Source organism: Ogataea polymorpha, assembly GCF_001664045.1.
Source record: "Ogataea polymorpha strain NCYC 495 leu1.1 chromosome Unknown OGAPOscaffold_6, whole genome shotgun sequence".
NCBI lineage: Eukaryota > Fungi > Ascomycota > Pichiomycetes > Pichiales > Pichiaceae > Ogataea > Ogataea polymorpha.
In genome coordinates this window covers 768,988-785,799 of record NW_017264703.1, presented here as the reverse complement: position 1 = coordinate 785,799, position 16,812 = coordinate 768,988, and the positions used below count along the sequence as shown (strand labels likewise).

The 16,812-nt window shown below is 50.7% G+C and overlaps 8 protein-coding genes across 8 annotated transcripts; 4 read left to right on the top strand and 4 right to left on the bottom strand.

Moving 5' to 3' along the window:
- Positions 1–189: 189 nt before the first annotated feature.
- OGAPODRAFT_17252 (uncharacterized protein) lies at positions 190–6,954 on the top strand. The gene is made up of 4 exons (XM_018354995.1): positions 190–261; positions 299–386; positions 421–496; positions 540–6,954. The coding sequence occupies exons 1-4, from the start codon at positions 207–209 to the stop codon at positions 2,001–2,003; spliced, it is 1,683 nt and encodes a 560-aa protein (XP_018209460.1). The 5' UTR covers positions 190–206; the 3' UTR covers positions 2,004–6,954.
- On the bottom strand, positions 3,901–6,996 carry OGAPODRAFT_83496 (uncharacterized protein; the record flags this gene model as incomplete). The annotated part of the gene is made up of 2 exons (XM_018356704.1): positions 3,992–6,996; positions 3,901–3,966 (listed from the first exon to the last, which is right to left on the bottom strand). The coding sequence occupies exons 1-2, from the start codon at positions 5,588–5,590 to the stop codon at positions 3,901–3,903; spliced, it is 1,665 nt and encodes a 554-aa protein (XP_018209458.1). The 5' UTR covers positions 5,591–6,996.
- OGAPODRAFT_9999 (uncharacterized protein) lies at positions 5,932–6,996 on the bottom strand (the record flags this gene model as incomplete). The annotated part of the gene is made up of 1 exon (XM_018358119.1): positions 5,932–6,996. The coding sequence occupies one exon, from the start codon at positions 6,994–6,996 to the stop codon at positions 5,932–5,934; it is 1,065 nt and encodes a 354-aa protein (XP_018209459.1).
- Positions 6,997–7,602: 606 nt separating this feature from the next.
- On the top strand, positions 7,603–10,051 carry OGAPODRAFT_90434 (26S proteasome regulatory subunit; the record flags this gene model as incomplete). Its single annotated transcript, XM_018356972.1, has 1 exon — positions 7,603–10,051. The coding sequence occupies one exon, from the start codon at positions 7,603–7,605 to the stop codon at positions 8,881–8,883; it is 1,281 nt and encodes a 426-aa protein (XP_018209457.1). The 3' UTR covers positions 8,884–10,051.
- OGAPODRAFT_83493 (uncharacterized protein) lies at positions 7,611–10,362 on the bottom strand (the record flags this gene model as incomplete). Its single annotated transcript, XM_018356703.1, has 2 exons — positions 7,611–10,188; positions 10,255–10,362. 2 exons carry the CDS (start codon positions 10,360–10,362, stop codon positions 8,896–8,898), a joined length of 1,401 nt encoding a protein of 466 aa, XP_018209456.1. The 3' UTR covers positions 7,611–8,895.
- A 54-nt stretch (positions 10,363–10,416) lies between these two features.
- Positions 10,417–11,366, top strand: OGAPODRAFT_102636 (uncharacterized protein). The gene has a single exon (XM_018353128.1). It carries the CDS (start codon positions 10,438–10,440, stop codon positions 11,326–11,328), a length of 891 nt encoding a protein of 296 aa, XP_018209455.1. The 5' UTR covers positions 10,417–10,437; the 3' UTR covers positions 11,329–11,366.
- Positions 11,367–11,483: 117 nt separating this feature from the next.
- On the top strand, positions 11,484–16,737 carry OGAPODRAFT_17249 (uncharacterized protein). Its single transcript, XM_018354994.1, has one exon. The coding sequence runs from the start codon at positions 11,594–11,596 to the stop codon at positions 15,830–15,832; it is 4,239 nt and encodes a 1,412-aa protein (XP_018209454.1). The 5' UTR covers positions 11,484–11,593; the 3' UTR covers positions 15,833–16,737.
- Positions 15,870–16,737, bottom strand: OGAPODRAFT_17247 (uncharacterized protein). Its single transcript, XM_018354993.1, has one exon. The coding sequence runs from the start codon at positions 16,713–16,715 to the stop codon at positions 15,903–15,905; it is 813 nt and encodes a 270-aa protein (XP_018209453.1). The 5' UTR covers positions 16,716–16,737; the 3' UTR covers positions 15,870–15,902.
- Positions 16,738–16,812: the final 75 nt, after the last annotated feature.

Here is a 16,812-nt window from a genome sequence, read left to right as displayed (position 1 = left end):
AACGAACTCTGCGATTCATGGCCTTTAGCACAGCAAGGCATAGCGACAACCTATTCCTCAGGGTCCTGTAGCGCCAAATGCACAAAAAAAATTATGGGGCATGATCCTTTTACTGAAGGAAGCACAAGGCGAGCAGCAAAAAATTCGACGCGACTGTTTTTTTTTTGCCACACATTACCTTTCCTCCATTTTGGTGACCCAACTAGATGTCATCATTGTCATCTCTGCAAGGAGCTAGCGGCAAGCTGCTCAGGAGAATTCGTAAGTATAAATCGCCCAATGCCCGCTAACATTGCAGATCGCGCGTGTCGCCCGTCGCTGGACGAGCCGAATGCTGCGTTGAACCTTGAGATTTGCGACCTGATAAACGAGAAGCAGGGAAATCTGTAAGTATAAAGACAAGCTTGACTAACACCGCAGTCCGCGCGAAGCAACAGTGGCAATTGTGAAACTGATCAACAGCAGAGATCCGCAAGTTTCCGAATTGGCTCTTTCGGTAAGTTAATTTAGATGCATCCAATAGTGCTAACCTGATATAGCTGCTTGATTTTCTGGTCAAGAATTGTGGATATCCGGTTCATTTGCAAATCTCAAGAAAGGAGTTTTTGAACGAGCTGGTGAAGAAGTTTCCGGAAAGGCCTCCGCCTGTCTACACCCGGACCCAGAGGCTGATTCTGGGCACTATTGCCGAGTGGGTCCAGACGATCTGTAAGACCTCCCGTTACAAAGAGGACCTAGGATACATAAGAGACATGCACAGGCTTCTCAGAAGCAAGGGATATGAGTTCCCTGCTGTCAAAAAGGAGGACGCAGCGGTCCTCAACCCAAGTGACAATCTCAAGTCGATAGAGGAGATTCAGAGGGAGGAGAGGATTGCACAGAGCGCCAAGTTGCAGGAGCTCATCAGACGAGGCAGACCACAAGACCTGAAGGAGGCCAACGAGCTCATGAAGATCATGTCTGGCTTCAAGCACGACGAGACTTTGGACGAGACCAGACAGCGAGTCAACGAGGACGTGGAGAAGGTCAGCAGGAAGGCCGAAATTCTGGAAGAAATGCTGAACAATGCCACAAATTCAGGAACTTTCGATCCATCGGATGAAACCATTTCTGAGCTAATCAGCGCCCTGAAAGTTGCCCAGCCAAAGCTGCAAGTTTTGGTCCAGGAAGAGTCGGACGATCAGGAGCAGGTCGGGCGGTTGCTTTCTCTGAACGACAAAATCAACTCAATTCTTCAAAAAGCAGACCTCTTGAAAGAAGGAGACATGGCCAACGCTTCAAAAGTCAAGATTTCAGGGGCAGGGTTCAACCTTATTGATTTTGACGACGAGCCTTCGCCTGCACCTTCCAACAACTCTGCCCCAGCTCCAACTTCAAACGACGCCATTGCAGACCTTCTCGGGGATCTTGGTGGACTGTCGTTTGAGCCTAAAAAGGGAACAAGCACGGGCAACGAGAGCGTTGGCAACTTGGGTGGATTTGGTGCCATTAATTTGCTTGACACCAACACCAGAGAACAGTCTCCCTCGGTGGACATTTTGTCTGGATTCTCTTCTCCCGTGCAGAACACGGGAACGTCTCTGCAGCCTGCGCAAACCGCTGTTCAGCCAGCTGCCTTGGACCCATTCCAGTTTGATTTCGCCTCAGTGACCAGCCAAACCAGCACTGCAACGACAATGGTGACGGACGGTAGCTTAAAGATTGATTATGTCATTGATCAAAAACAACCTCTGTCGTTGACTTTCAAGTTTGGCAACACGTCCCCCCTATCCACGCTCTCGAAAATACAATTCTCCATTGCAGTGACGAAAAGCTTCGAGTTGACTATGCTTCCTCCGTCCGGGTCGGCCATTGGCCCCGGATCCGGCACGGTGACCCAAAAGGTCACCATCAAGCACAAGAACGGTGAGCCTTTCAACTCCACTAAAATCAAATTCAAGTGCGATTATGAGGAGAACGGCACTGCCAAGGAAACAAGCGGCGTCGCAACAATTTCGTTTTAAACCAGGATTTCTTCACAGACTGTAAGAATAGAATTAGACATCAAACATTGTAGTTGCATTATGCTATACTCACTAATATACAAAGCGCTTCATCTCATGTTTTTCATTGTCGGTGAAGACACGAAGCTGTTGTTTGCCGATGACGGCACTGACGGCGACTGCTGGTTCACCACCGGCACCACATTGGTTCCCGGTTGCGGTGAAAACCGTGTTGTAATCGCCGACGAGTTCATTTTTTTTGCATTCGATGGGGCAGACTGGGGAGTTGCCGACACAGGACTTTGTGGATCTCCCTGCGGCTGCACCTGCTGCTGCCTTCTCTGTTGCTGTTGCAATTGGTGTTGTCGCAAAACCTGGATCTGTTTACGCTGCTGTGGAGTCAGATTGGGGTTGTTGGCAAACATAGCAAGCTGCTGCGGAGTCAAAGGTTGGCCGGCTTGCGCTGGCGGCGTCCCCTGAGACGTTTGGCCTTGTTTCGTCGGAGTGTTCAATTGTCCGGCAATTGCACCTCCGTTGGAAGGAGCCAGGGGCTGTTTACCAGGCTGCTGTGCCGTCTGGTCCGCAATTCTGTTCTGATTTTGCTGGTAGTTGGCTAGATACGCCACCGCCAAACGCGTAACCTGTTCTTTGGGTAGATTCGGGTTCTGAGTTTGGATCTGGTTTATGATGGCAGACACTTGTGACGTGGTAAAGTTCACGCGCGACACAGGACGTGGATGCTGAGAAAGCTGCGTGTTGCCATGCATGTCCTGGGGAGACGATGCATTGCTGCCCATAGGCTGCACCTGGTACCCTTGAGGCGGTGCAATGTTCATTTGAGGCATCTGCTCCGGAGACTGGCCCGGTTGCAACTGCACCTGCGAAAAAGCTTGAGGAGAAGACCCCGAATTGCCCGCCGATTGCAAAACTTGCTGGGGTGTTGGCGTAGATACAGGGGAGCTCATCGATGAAGAGGGTGGTCTGCTTGGTTGTCTGGAATTGTTGTTCTGCTGTTGTTGCATCATCTGCCGTTGACGTTGTATCATCAACTGCTGAACCTGCTTAGGTAGAGGCGCTCCACCAGGACCCGTTGGCATCGGAATGCCGCCCTGATTCGCCTGCTGCTGGTATACTTGTGGACTATTAGCACGCATTTGAGCCTGCTGTGCTTCGGGAGAAGCACTTGTCTGAGGGGCCATTTTGTTGGGTAGCTGCCGTCTACCATTCATTGCCGCCTGCGCAGCAGCCGATGATCCAGGGTTGGATTGGCCATCGGTAGAAAACGGAGACTTGGCGGCACCTGTTGCTAGTTGACGAGCATTAGGTGGAACACGCAGTCTGGTGAAATTTCCATTACCAGTCCCCTGAGCATAAGCTTCCTGTATTGCCCGATCACGTTCGAACTTGAGCTTCGACAGTTGTTCAGGAGTTGGTGTGTCGCTTCTTTTCTCCTCTATATTATTCTTTCTTTGCTGTTGAGAAGGCTTTTGAACATTCTCGCGCTTCTTCATCAACTTCCGCATAGCGTCAAACATGGAGCCCCATCTGAGCCGTCTATGCCCTCTTTGAATAGATTCTATACCAACTCCAAGGGGGGAGATCCGTCTTTTGGTAGAAATCTGGACCTTGTGTGCTGCCTCCAGCCATTCTTTGGCAGCCATTGGATACTGACCTCTCATATCGGAAAATTGGAATTTGTCATTCAACTGAATGTATCTTTCAAAACACTGCCATGGAGTGCGCCGCTCGATGTTCGATGTATAGCTCCGTGTCGGTTTCGCGGACAAATGAGCAGAAATGATGTTCCAATTGAATGAGAAATCGGTCACATACCTGATGAGATACTTGTCGTCCTGCGGGAGCCAGATAGTTGGAATGCGAAGCTCCAGATTCTTGATGGAGGGAGGAGAAGGGGGTTTCAAAATGTTGAAACGCCTGTAAGCTGGAGAGAATAAACCTTTCTGGTAAGGAACACTGTGTTTCTCTGTCTCCTTCTTTTTTTTCAAAACTATCTTTTCCCAATCTGGCTCCTCGTCAGCTGGAGGAAGCATCGAAGAGATGTGTCCGTATTCACAGCGTTCGATAAGATGGTCCTTCTCAGATTCTTTAAATGGGGCGTAAGTAGACAAACATTCAATAACAGCTGTCTCAGTTTTGTTGAATTGATTTAAATCCGCATACATCTTGAATGGCTGAATGTCTTCCCTATGTCTTTTCACTCGTTCATATTCCTCACCAGAATAAACGGTATCATTGAACGTAAGAAGAAGAGATGGATTGATAGAAGGCTGCTCTTCTATTGAAGCCTCGGTGTTCTGAGCAGGCTCTGTACTATCGCTGGTAATACCTTCCTTGGTCGTTTCCACATTATCCTCGGACACCTGCGTTTTAGCATTCTCTTCCAACTCTGGTTTCACAGTGATTGACTCGATCTGCGCGGTAGCACCATCATCCAGTTTATTGCCTTCATCTTGGGTGGGCTCCGCTGGTTCTTCAGCTTTCTCTGGAACTTCAGCAGCCTCAGAACTTTTTGGAAGTTCCAAGTCTTTTGACATTGTCCGTTCTTCGATCTCTTTCTCAGTGAGAAGCCGAGCTGGTCTTCTTCGCACACAGCACACTTTACCATATTTCCAAAACTCCTTGAAGGCCTGGGCAATGTAATGGCATTGTGCCATTTTGAACCGTCTTTCCTGCTTGAAGTCAGTAGCCAGCCACTTCATCTCCGACAAAAGATAATCCCAGTGCGTTTTCTTTCCGGTAGCCAAAAAGGGGTCCAAAAACTTCTTCGGCTGTCTCAGAGACCAACTGTGTTTGCGTTTCAATTCCTCCATGCGTGAATACAATACAGAAATCTTCCCCTCTACCAAAGCTGTCTCATAAGAGTCTGTCGTAAGCGACTTGTGAGCCCTAAGTAACAGCTTCGGTAGCTGTAATGTTTGCTGGTGATAATACAGTTCTGTCAAGGAGCGAGCCTCTGGTACTTTATGGGGCTTGAGCTCGGGCATTAGCATGATCATCAACTGATCTAAGTCGAGATTTTCATAGTCCAAATCGCGCTTAGACTTCTCGTCACTCCGTCTAGGCGGCTGGACTTGTTCATAGGAGTGGATCAGAGACGATAGAGACCCTTCCTGACGAGACGGGTCTGAAAGTGCTTCTCTGGTGGCCAATGCTGCTCCCTGTATCTTCTTTTGTGCTTCCAGCAAACCCGGCTCCTGCTCGCTACCCTGAACTTCCACTTTCTGACGCTTTGTAGCAGGCTCCTTGATCTCTGATGTCTCTGTTGCGCTCTGATTCTGGGGAGGCGAGAGTCGTCTCTGCTGGTTTTCATGAGATAAAATGGCAATGTTGAACTCATGTCCATTTTCCAAATCGTTCTTTTCCAGAAAAGCCATCAGCTTGTCCTCGATCTGTAAAACCTGGTCATTGGATATAGGCAGAAGCGGAAGACGCGAGACGCAATAAAGCTCAGCCAGTTTGCGTTTCCTGTCATTGATCGCCTTGGTGCATTCTTGACGTCGGCTCTCAATGGCTTCAAGCCGGATCCGATCCATGGAAAAAGAAGCACTGGAGCCGGATGCTTTAGTCTCCACAATGTCCGGTGCCATTCTGTTCTGTATGTTTTAGGTGTGCACCACCCAATTTTATCGTCGTACTTTGCGCCACTGGGGGGAAATTAAGCACTTCAAAAACACGGAAAAACCAAGGGAAAGTGCGTTTTTTGGTGATCACAATTAGCTGTCGGTGCGATTAGGGTGCTAAGCGCGCTTTATATACCGAGTCTCAACTAATTTTCCCTGTTTTGCTGCTCAATGAATGGGTTCCCCAGCCTCCTCTATACACGACAACTTTTTGTCGAAAATTTTTTGTAGAAATTGGGTGCGGAACGATCGCAAAAACCTAACATCTCTACACCTCATCCGTGCACCGCGCAGCAGCGGCAATCCCGCTAGGTGGTTGCGTCGTCCTCGACGATCACCAGTGCGCGTCTTTTCCAGCGTTTGGTGCGTGTAAATCTTGTGAGAGAGTCTGTGTTCGAAGGTTCTTCCCAGCTGTTGTTGTAATATATCCACCCCTCTCCTGGCGCAAAAGAGTCGTCTGTTTTCCACTTAGCGTCCAGCCATCTCCACCGGCACGTTGCTTGTGTAATCTCTGGGAATTGGAAACTTTCAAGAGAGTCCCACGACTTCTCTAAATCTTCAGTGGTGAAAGGTCCGCGTTCAAAGGGTAGCAAGGTGTTGGACCATCCAACCCCGAGCCATCTTCGCTGATTTTGCAGGATATGGAACTCTACAGTCTTGCCTGTTCCAATATTTGAGATCTGGAAATCATTGAGCACTGTCAGTTCGATGTTCTTATCGACAAGCGAAAATTTAAGACCTGTCGTAAACGTAAGTATTTTGCGGATGACGATGCTTCTCCACAGAAGATGCCGGGTTGCAACCGACCACGACGAGTAAAACGACAAACATGCAACACCAAATACAAGCAAAAATGATCTGACTGTGAAAATTCGCGTCATGAGCCAAATGTAACAAGGCGTGATAGCTATAAGGCTGAATCCTAGATTGAAATAGTCAGAACTGGATAAGGACCCAAAATAGCTGAATGGCTCGACAATATAGCTGAATCGTGCCTGTAGGTTGATAAGCGTGTCAATAATTTCCTCAATTGTGGGCGGGGCCGTCTCCGACCGCAAGTCGTCAATGGTGGTCTTCAAGAACCACAGCGAGGCACACGTGCCTAAAGCTATGATTGTGGGTAGGACAGTGCACGCCACTACTGTCCAGTACTTGACCACCATGATGTAAATTGCAATGGCAATAAAATTGGTATAAGGATCATCGTTTGTCCAGGTCAAAAAGGCAAGTACTTTATCCAGTAAAAAGATAACCGGGAATGCCGCATACAGTGCAGATGTGATCACCGGCGGCATGTTGAGCAGTTGACCCTTTACTTTGGTAAGTGGACGGCGATTATCTGCAAAGGAGGCACGAACATTGGGCTCAGACATAAGAAGAGGTCATAAATGGAGGGGGCAAAAATTATAGAAAATAATTATTTGATATCTAAATTTATTGTTTAGGTGACAAAAAATCGAAAGTTAATAGATCTGACATGTCTGAAGCAGAAACCGTGAAAGAGCCATCCAAGTCTGTCAAGACGCTGGAGGAGGATGATGAATTTGAAGATTTCCCCGAAGACGGTAAGTATGAGACGCCAAGTTGTATGGAACTAACAACCAGACTGGACGGACGAAAAATCGCTTGGAGCGACCCAGCAAGATCATTTGTGGGATGATAGTTGGGACGATGACGATAATGAGGATGACTTTACCAAGAAGTTGAGGTAAGTAAGAACTGGGTGACAATTACTAACATGCAGTGCTGAGTTGAAGAAATGAAGGTTTGCTGTCTCAGGTCAAAAGATATAGAGGAAAGTAGCCTTAAAATACACAATTATGCGATCACAAGATACAATAGTAGTGGCCAGTAGAAGCTGGTTGTGTTTTGCATCCGGTTAGGTTGTAAGTTCTCGTTGTCATCTGTTTTTTGCGTCGATCGACGCGAGGCCGTATATGGGTGGCGAAGAAAATAATATTTTCACAATATTTACCAACATGTCGACACTGGAGGAGCTGGAAAACGAACCGCAATTGGAGATCGACCAAGAGATCTTGAACTTGTCGACCGGTGACATTATCAATAGGACGAAAATGATGGAGAACGAGATTCGTTTGTTCAGATCTGAACTGCTTCGTCTCCAGCACGAGAAAATCGCCATGCTTCAAAAGATCGAGGACAACAAGCTGAAAATTAAAAATAACAAGCAACTCCCGTACTTGGTGGGTAATGTGGTTGAGTTATTAGACATGGAGGCGGAGGCGGAGGCCAATGAGGAAGGTGCCAATGTTGATTTGGATGCTGCCAGAGTGGGTAAATCGGCCGTTATCAAGACATCCACGAGACAAACTGTTTTTTTGCCGCTGATCGGGTTGGTGGAGCCAGAAAAATTGAAGCCTGGTGATCTTGTCGGCGTGAATAAGGATTCGTATCTGATCTTGGATCAATTGCCCGCAGAATACGATTCTCGAGTGAAGGCCATGGAGGTGGACGAAAAACCTACAGAGACCTATGCAGACATTGGTGGGTTAGATAAGCAGGTTGAGGAACTGGTTGAGGCCGTTGTGCTGCCAATGCAGCAGGCCGAGAAGTTTAAAAACCTGGGAATTAAGCCACCTAAGGGCGCTTTGATGTATGGACCTCCAGGAACGGGCAAAACTTTGCTCGCAAGAGCATGTGCCGCGCAGTCGAATGCTACATTTTTGAAACTGGCTGCTCCTCAGCTGGTTCAAATGTTTATTGGTGATGGAGCCAAGCTGGTGCGGGATGCGTTCGAGCTAGCCAAGGAGAAATCGCCAACTATTATTTTCATCGATGAGCTGGACGCCATAGGAACTAAGAGATTTGACTCTGATAAGTCTGGTGACAGAGAAGTGCAGAGAACCATGTTGGAGTTGCTTAACCAGCTGGACGGTTTTGACTCCGACGACCGAGTCAAGGTCTTGGCTGCCACCAACAGAGTGGATACTTTGGACCCTGCCTTACTAAGATCGGGTAGGCTGGACCGTAAGATCGAGTTCCCGCTGCCATCCGAGGAGGCCAGAGCCCAAATCCTTCAAATTCACGCAAGAAAGATGACCTGTGATGATAGCGTTAACTGGCAAGAACTAGCCAGATCTACAGACGAGTTCAATGGTGCACAGCTGAAGGCTGTGACTGTAGAGGCAGGAATGATTGCATTGAGAAACGGACAGTCTGTTATCAAGCACGAAGACTTCGTGGAAGGTATCAGCGAAGTGCAATCGAGGAAAAACAAGTCCGTTTCGTTCTATGCATGAAGAAATTACACATCAATCGTACAAATACACCTTCCCATCGGCTCCTGCGAGAGCCACCATGCTACTTTCTTGAGGATGTGAATCGATGCAGGTTATCGGCTTGGAGCTGACCTTGAGCTTAGAGATCAGTTCTGTGGACCTCCAGTCCCAGAAAAATGCAAACCCATGCGAGTCGCCGCTCATTAACGTTCTCCCGTCCGGTGTAAACTGCAGCCCGATGGAGTAATTGGCAGAGTTGTGGCCAGTGAAGGTTTTTTCTCTGTTTCGCTTGAACTTCTCTTCGGCACTGGCTGCAAATGTTTGGATGGTGTTGTCGGATGATTGTGCGACAAACGCGAAACCTCTAGGGTGAACTTTCAAAAACGGCATGGAGAACTGTTTGGGGTCGGCTATGAGTTTTACGGGCATGTTGACTTTAACTTCCCAAATGCGCAGCGACTTGTCGCTCGACGAAGACACAAAATTGTCCTCATCGTTAATGAACTCGAGACCGTTGACGGCGTCTGTATGGTGCTCGTACGACTGGATCACGTCGCCAGTTCTCAAATCATAATGATCAATTCTTTTGTTGGACATGCCAACCAGAAATTCGTTGTCATTGTTGGGGATAAATCTGACAACGTTGGGAATACCATCCAGTTTTTTTCTGAATCCGCACTTGCCGGTCTCTGTGTTCCACAGCTTGACTGTTTCGTCGTACGAGCAACTCAAAAAGTGTGACCCCGAGGAATTGAATGTCACGCATTTCACAGGCTTCATGTGTCCATAGAATCCTCTAAGCAGTTTTCGTTTATGATACACATCCCATAATTTGATTGACGAGTCGTTTCCACAGGTAAGCAGCAAATGGCCACTATTAGGAAAGAATTGCAGGCATTGGACACCTCGCGCGTGTCCGGCAAATGTGTGTATCTTCCTTTTCGGCACGTAGCAGCGCTGGCTTCCTGGCTCTTTATGTAAGTTGGTTGGCACGTCGTTAGGAACGTGCATATACGTTCTCCCGAGATAATCATATTGCGAGTCACCGTAGAAGGTGGTGGTCTCTTCCTCGGGCTGTTCTTCTTCTGATCCGTTCTCAGACGCTGCTTCTAATGGTACCTGCACTTCTTCTTCCTCTAGTTGACTATCGTCTTCGCTCTCGCTGTAGCTGGCCCAAGGTCCTCTGTACGCATTTTCACCGTCCAGTTCTTTTGGATCTCCTTTATTCTTCCGACGTTTTTTCAATTCTTTTGCACGCTGTTTTCGGGACTTGGGATTCTCATTTTCTGAATCGTTTGGTCCCTGTTCGTATAATCTTTTGTTTCTCTGGAATTTTAGGCCGTCTATCACTTCTGTCTCAACAAAGCCTGTGATTGTCCGTTTCCCGTTTACTTTTTGTGTTTCTGGCTCCTCCTGGCTCTCTGAAGTAGGCGCAAGAGCAAGCCTCAATTGCGAGTTGGCATCTTCGTCAGAGTCGCTGGCGTATCCTAGCAGAGACATGCGGCTCAAAAAAAATTAAAAAAAAATATATAAAAAATATTCAAAAAAAAATTAATAAAAAATAAGCCCATAAGCATGTCCAAAAGATCGCAAAAGGAGCTGGAAAATGACGACCTGTCTGATATCGATGTCTCGTCGACAGATGAAGAAGTGGAAGAGGAAGATGAAGAGGCGGAAGAAATGATCAACGTGGATTTTGATTTTTTCGACCTAAATCCAAAAATCGACTTCCACGCTACAAAGAATTTCTTGAGGCAGCTGTTTGGAGAAGACTCGGCATTTTTCTCGCTGTCTGAAATTGCAGACATGGTGCTGACCGAGGGCCGTGCGGGCTCGACTATCAAGACCGACGGTGAAGAATCGGATCCGTTTTCAGTGCTCAGTGTAATCAGCCTGACCGACAATCTGGAAACCACCTCGATCAAAGCGCTGGTGAAGTACGTGCTGGAAAAAACCAGCAAAAAGCCTCAATTCAATATCGTTCTTCGGCAGCTGCTGTCAGGAAGTTCAAAGTCGCGCGTAGGACTTGTCGTGAGCGAGAGACTCATCAACATGCCTGTGGAAACTGTGCCTCCAATGTACAAGATGCTGTTGGAAGAGATTGAGAAGGCCGAAAATGCTGCCACCGAATACAATTTTGATTTTTATCTCGTTCCGTCCAGAGTGTACAAATTGGTTGCTTCAACGATCGACCAGGAGATGGAGGACGCTCCCTCGTCCAAAAAATCAAAGAGGACCTCAGTGCCCACAGACACACTCGACTACTTTCATTACGAGGATGAGGTGCTGGAGAAGCACGCACAGCACCACGGCTACTTTGACTACACTAACAAGACGATCGAGGCAGACTCCCGAAGAGTCTTCAACGACTACGGGGTGGATCCAAAGCTGAGCCTGATGCTGTTGGACAAGAAGAGCTTTGAAAAAGCGGTGGCGGAGATGCAAGAGCGGTTTCCGCCGTACTAAATAGCTAAGCTGAAATCTACCAATTTCTGCCTCCATATAAAAAAAATACCAGAAATCTGCACTAAAAAAATTTTACCAGATCCATATACAACCCATGAAAGAAACTGTTGTTGATTTCACGCCCAAATGCATTTCGGGGATCGAGTTTGGTGCGTTGTCGGCAGCAGAGATAGTTGCCCAGAGCGAGGTAGAGGTGGCCACGCGCAATCTGTTCGATCTGGACCACGGCCGTGCTCCAGTTGCGAACGGTGCTCTGGACACCAAGATGGGTATTTCGTCCAAGAGCGGTGAGTGCGCCACGTGCCACGGCAATCTGAACACATGCCACGGCCACTTTGGCCACATCAAGCTTGCGCTGCCCGTCTTCCACGTGGGCTACTTCAAGTCTATCATCCAGGTGCTTCAGACGATCTGCAAGACCTGCTCTGCGGTACTACTGGACGAGGCCAGCAAACGGCAATTTTTAAATGACCTCAGACGTCCTGGTCTTGACAACCTACGGCGCATGAAGATCCTCAAGAAACTGCTCGACCAGGCCAAGAAACAGCGCCGGTGCCTGCGGTGCGGCGCATTGAACGGCGTGGTCAAGAAAGCAGCTGCAGGGGCCGGTCCTGCCGCGCTCAAGATCATCCACGACACGTTCAGATGGGTCGGCAAGAAGGGTGCGGACGAGAAGTTGCAATGGGACGAGGATTTCGAGGACCTGTTTGACGAGAACCCAGATCTGGAGAAATTTTTCAAGCGGTGCTTTGACGACCTCAATCCTCTAAAAGTGCTGAATTTGTTCAAACAGGTGGACACGAGCGACTGCGAGCTGCTGGGAATCGACCCGTCCAAGGGCGGGCGGCCCGAAATGTACCTGTGGCGGTACCTGCCTGCGCCGCCCGTGTGTATCCGGCCGTCTGTCGTGATGACCGACACCAACACGTCGAACGAGGACGATTTGACGGTCAAGCTGACGGAGATCGTGTGGACGTCGTCGATGATCCGGGCGGGCATCGAGAAGGGCATCTCGATCAATTCGCTAATGGAGCAGTGGGACTACCTGCAGTTGGCGGTGGCCATGTACATCAACTCGGACTCGGCGTCTCCGTCGGCTCTTTCTGGTGGCACGAGCACCAAGTCGGCCAAACCCATCAGGGGCCTGTGTCAACGGCTCAAGGGCAAGCAGGGCCGGTTCAGGGGTAATTTGTCGGGAAAAAGAGTGGACTTTTCAGGGCGCACGGTGATCAGTCCGGACCCGAACTTGCGCATCGATGAGGTTGCTGTTCCGGACCGCGTGGCGAAAGTCTTAACGTATCCTGAGCGTGTGACGCGCTATAACAAGGCCAAGCTGCAAACATTGATCATCAACGGCCCCGATGTGCACCCGGGAGCCAACTATCTGGTGAAAAAACACGAGGACGTGAAACGGAACCTGCGGTACGGCGATCGTAACAAACTGGCCAAGCAGCTGGCCGTGGGCGACATTGTGGAAAGACACATCGAGGATGGCGACATTGTGCTGTTCAACAGACAGCCCTCACTGCACAGACTGTCGATCATGTCACATTTCGCCAAGATCCGGCCGTGGCGGACGTTCCGGCTGAACGAGTGCGTTTGCACGCCGTACAACGCGGATTTCGACGGAGACGAGATGAATTTACACGTTCCGCAGACGGAGGAGGCGCGCGCAGAGGCCATGAACCTGATGGGCGTGAAGAACAACCTGCTGACGCCCAAGTCGGGCGAGCCGATCATTGCGGCGACACAGGACTTCATCACGGGGTCGTATTTGATCTCCAATAAGGACTCCTTCTACGACCGCGCCACGTTCACACAGATGCTGGCGATGATGTCGGACGGTGCGTTGCACGTTGACATTCCGCCGCCGGCGATCTTCAAGCCCGCGTTCATGTGGACGGGCAAGCAGCTGTTCAGTCTGCTGATCCGGCCCAACAAACAGTCCAAGGTTGTAATCAACCTGGATGCCAAGAACAAGACGTTTATGCCGCCGCCGCCGGGCATGCCGAGCGAGATGTCGCCAAACGACGGGTTTGTGGTGATCCGCAACTCTCAGATCCTGTCAGGCGTAATGGACAAGTCGACGCTCGGAGACGGGAAGAAACACTCTGTGTTCTACACGATTTTGCGGGACTACGGCGCCGATGAGGCTGCCAACGCGATGAACAGGATGGCCAAGCTGTGCGCGCGGTATCTGGGCAACCGAGGATTCTCGATCGGCATCAACGACGTGACGCCTGGTGAGAACCTGAAGAACAGGAAGGAGCAGCTTGTGGAAATGGCTTACAGAAAGTGCGACGAGCTGATTACGCTGTTCAAGACGGGTAAGCTCGAGACGCAGCCGGGCTGCAACGAAGAGCAGACGCTGGAGGCCAAGATCGGCGGGCTGCTGTCGAAAGTGCGGGAAGAAGTCGGTGAGGTGTGCATCAAGGAGCTGGACAAGTCGAACGCACCGCTGATCATGGCCACTTGCGGGTCCAAAGGCTCAACGCTGAACGTGTCGCAGATGGTGGCTGTTGTTGGGCAGCAGATCATCTCTGGCCACCGTGTGCCGGACGGGTTTCAGGACCGGTCGCTACCGCATTTCCTCAAGAACTCCAAGTCGCCGCAGTCGAAAGGGTTTGTGCGCAACTCTTTCTTTTCCGGGCTCAGTCCGCCCGAGTTCCTGTTCCACGCCATCTCCGGCAGAGAGGGGCTAGTGGATACGGCTGTCAAGACCGCAGAGACGGGCTACACCTCGCGGCGGCTGATGAAGTCGATGGAGGACCTGAGTGCCGGCTACGACGAGACCGTGCGCAACTCGAGCAACGGCATCGTGCAGTTCAACTATGGAGGCGACGGGCTCGACCCGCTCGACATGGAGGGCGACGCCCGCCCCGTCAACTTCAACCGCACGTGGGACCACGCGTTCAACGTGACTCTGGACCACCGCGAGCAGGGATTGTATCCGTACGAGGCGCTGCAGATTGCAGACTCGGTGCTGCAGCCACTCAAGGACCGGCTTGTGCGCGTGGACAATCTGGGCCGGCCTCTGGCGGGTCGCGACGCGGAGCGGATGGAGTACGTCGACCGGTACGACGCCGAGCGCGACTTCTACTGCTCCATCAGGGCTTACATTGAGACGAAATGCCGGAGCATCGCCAGGCTGCGGGAACAGCGTGGTCTGGATCCGCTATTACAGGCGCCGGAGGCCTCTGAAGGCCCTGGGATGCGGCCTGTCTCGGATCCGGAGCGGGAGCGCGTGGTGACGCAGTTGGCCAAGGTGTCGGAAAGCATGATCCGCGAGTTTCTGCGGTTGTGTCTGCACAAGTACCGGAAAGCAAAGGTTGAGCCGGGCACGGCTGTGGGTGCGATCGGTGCGCACTCGATCGGCGAGCCGGGCACGCAGATGACGCTCAAGACGTTCCACTTTGCGGGCGTTGCGTCGATGAACGTGACGCTGGGAGTGCCGCGGATCAAGGAGATCATCAATGCGTCGAAGGTGATCTCGACGCCGATCATCAACGCAGTGCTGGTCAACGATGAGGACGAGCGCGCGGCGCGCGTGGTGAAGGGCCGCATCGAGAAGACGATTCTGGAGGACGTGGCGTTCTTCATCGAGGACGTGTACAAGGAGAACCAGGCGTTCTTGCAAGTGAAGATCGACCTGCACACGATCGAGCGGCTGCAGCTAGAGCTGACGATCGACCAGATCGCGTCGGCAATCGTGGACGCGCCAAAGCTCAAGATCTCGCGCGGCGACGTGGCCATTGTTGGCAAAAACAAGATCCAGGTGTTTGTGTCGGAGACGGGCACCGAGACGGGCAAGACCGCGCGCACGGCGTCGTCGCGCGAGTCGTCGGTGATCAAAGACGCCGACGAGCGCGAGCGGCTTGAGCGCACGTCGCTCTTCTTCCGCATGCAGCAGCTCAGACGCGTTCTCACCAAGGTCGTCGTGAAGGGTCTGCCGGAAATCTCGCGCGCGGTGATCAACGTCAAGGACAACGGCAAGAAGGAGCTGCTGGTGGAAGGCTACGGGCTCAAGGCGGTGATGGCAACGGACGGCGTGGTTGCGCACAAAACCAAGACGAACCACGTGCTCGAAATCTTCGACGTGCTGGGAATCGAGGCAGCCCGTGCCAGCATCATCTCCGAAATCGACTACACCATGGGCTCGCACGGCATGGCCGTCGACCCTCGACACATCCAGCTACTCGGCGACGTGATGACCTACAAGGGCGAGGTGTTGGGAATCACGCGGTTCGGACTCGCCAAGATGCGCGACTCGGTGCTGCAGCTGGCCTCGTTCGAGAAGACTACCGACCATCTGTTCGAGGCGGCGTTCTACATGAAAAAAGATCTGGTGGAAGGTGTTTCTGAAAGAATCATTTTGGGCCAGACGATGAGCATCGGCACGGGAGCGTTCAAGCTGGCGGCACAGAGCAAAGTTGACCCGGACAAGCTTCGGAAGAAAGAAACGCTGTTCGAGGATCTGTGTGCCCCCGTTGCGGCAGCGGCGTAATTTTTACTAGTATGTCAATTTGCATAATCCTCCCCATAAAACCATGTAAGCTTACTTAATCTGCGAAAAACTAGCCTCTGTTAGGCCAAGAAAGGGTCTTGTCGATGAGTAGGAGCGCGCCGTTCGCGGTGAGCTCGATCTTGCGGATCGGCAGCCACTCGTCCACGTCGTCCAACGACAGCTCGAAGCTAGTACCGGAGTTGCGCAGATGGATCCGGTTGCCGTTCAGCGACTCCAAGACAGCCTCTGCCTTGCCAAAGTCTGCCACATTCGAGCTCTGCACCACATGCGACTCCACAAAGTGTCTGATGTTATAGTTCGACGCTTCGTCGTCAGCGTCCGACTCCCTGGTAACTGGTCTTGGGAACTGCCATGGCTTCTCGGGAAGCTCGGCAATCGCCTCGTTCGTTGGCGCAAAAATCAGCAGCATATTGTCGCTCTGCGAGTTAATATTGAATTGTGTCGTGTCATCGCACTTCTGGTAAAGGTCCACCATGTCGCGAATATACGACGAAAAGATGGAGATGTCCTGTATTTGCGTCAAAGCAGTGGCCAAGTTACTGGTCTTGACATCCGGCATTAGAGCATTCTCCAGCTCAGGCAAAGGCCTCTCGAGCGGAATCTGTAGGCCAAGGAACCCTCTGTCATCTCTCTTCACTCCTGTGGCCAAGAGAGTGTCATCCTTCTCACCTCGCTTTTCCCTTTTGAGCCAACCTAAGTCGGCCTCGTCCAATTCCAACGAAACCACATTTTTGCCATCCCGCTTGTTGAGCTCCAGTTCTTTCTTCATGGAGTCATCATCGTTTACCTGAAGCCCCTGAAACACATTTTTGGCTGCAGCCGCGCCCAAACAAAGGTATAAAGTCAATAAATTGCCTTTCATATTAGAAGTCTAAGTTAAAACCAATTTTAATTTAAAACAAGGAAGCCCAGTTTTATATAATGCCCTTTGGTGTTAGGGTTAGCTTTATAATTTTTGT

Bases quoted from the DNA above. Each gene is read 5' to 3' on its own strand.
- OGAPODRAFT_17252 (XM_018354995.1), top strand. From the start codon at position 207: ATGTCATCATTGTCATCTCTGCAAGGAGCTAGCGGCAAGCTGCTCAGG. The intron at 262-298 runs GTAAGTATAAAT...CTAACATTGCAG, and splicing joins CAAGCTGCTCAGGAGAATTC to ATCGCGCGTGTCGCCCGTCG. The intron at 497-539 runs GTAAGTTAATTT...AACCTGATATAG, and splicing joins TTTCCGAATTGGCTCTTTCG to CTGCTTGATTTTCTGGTCAA.
- OGAPODRAFT_102636 (XM_018353128.1), top strand. From the start codon at position 10,438: ATGTCCAAAAGATCGCAAAAGGAGCTGGAAAATGACGACCTGTCTGAT.
- OGAPODRAFT_17249 (XM_018354994.1), top strand. From the start codon at position 11,594: ATGGGTATTTCGTCCAAGAGCGGTGAGTGCGCCACGTGCCACGGCAAT.
- OGAPODRAFT_17247 (XM_018354993.1), bottom strand. From the start codon at position 16,715: ATGAAAGGCAATTTATTGACTTTATACCTTTGTTTGGGCGCGGCTGCA.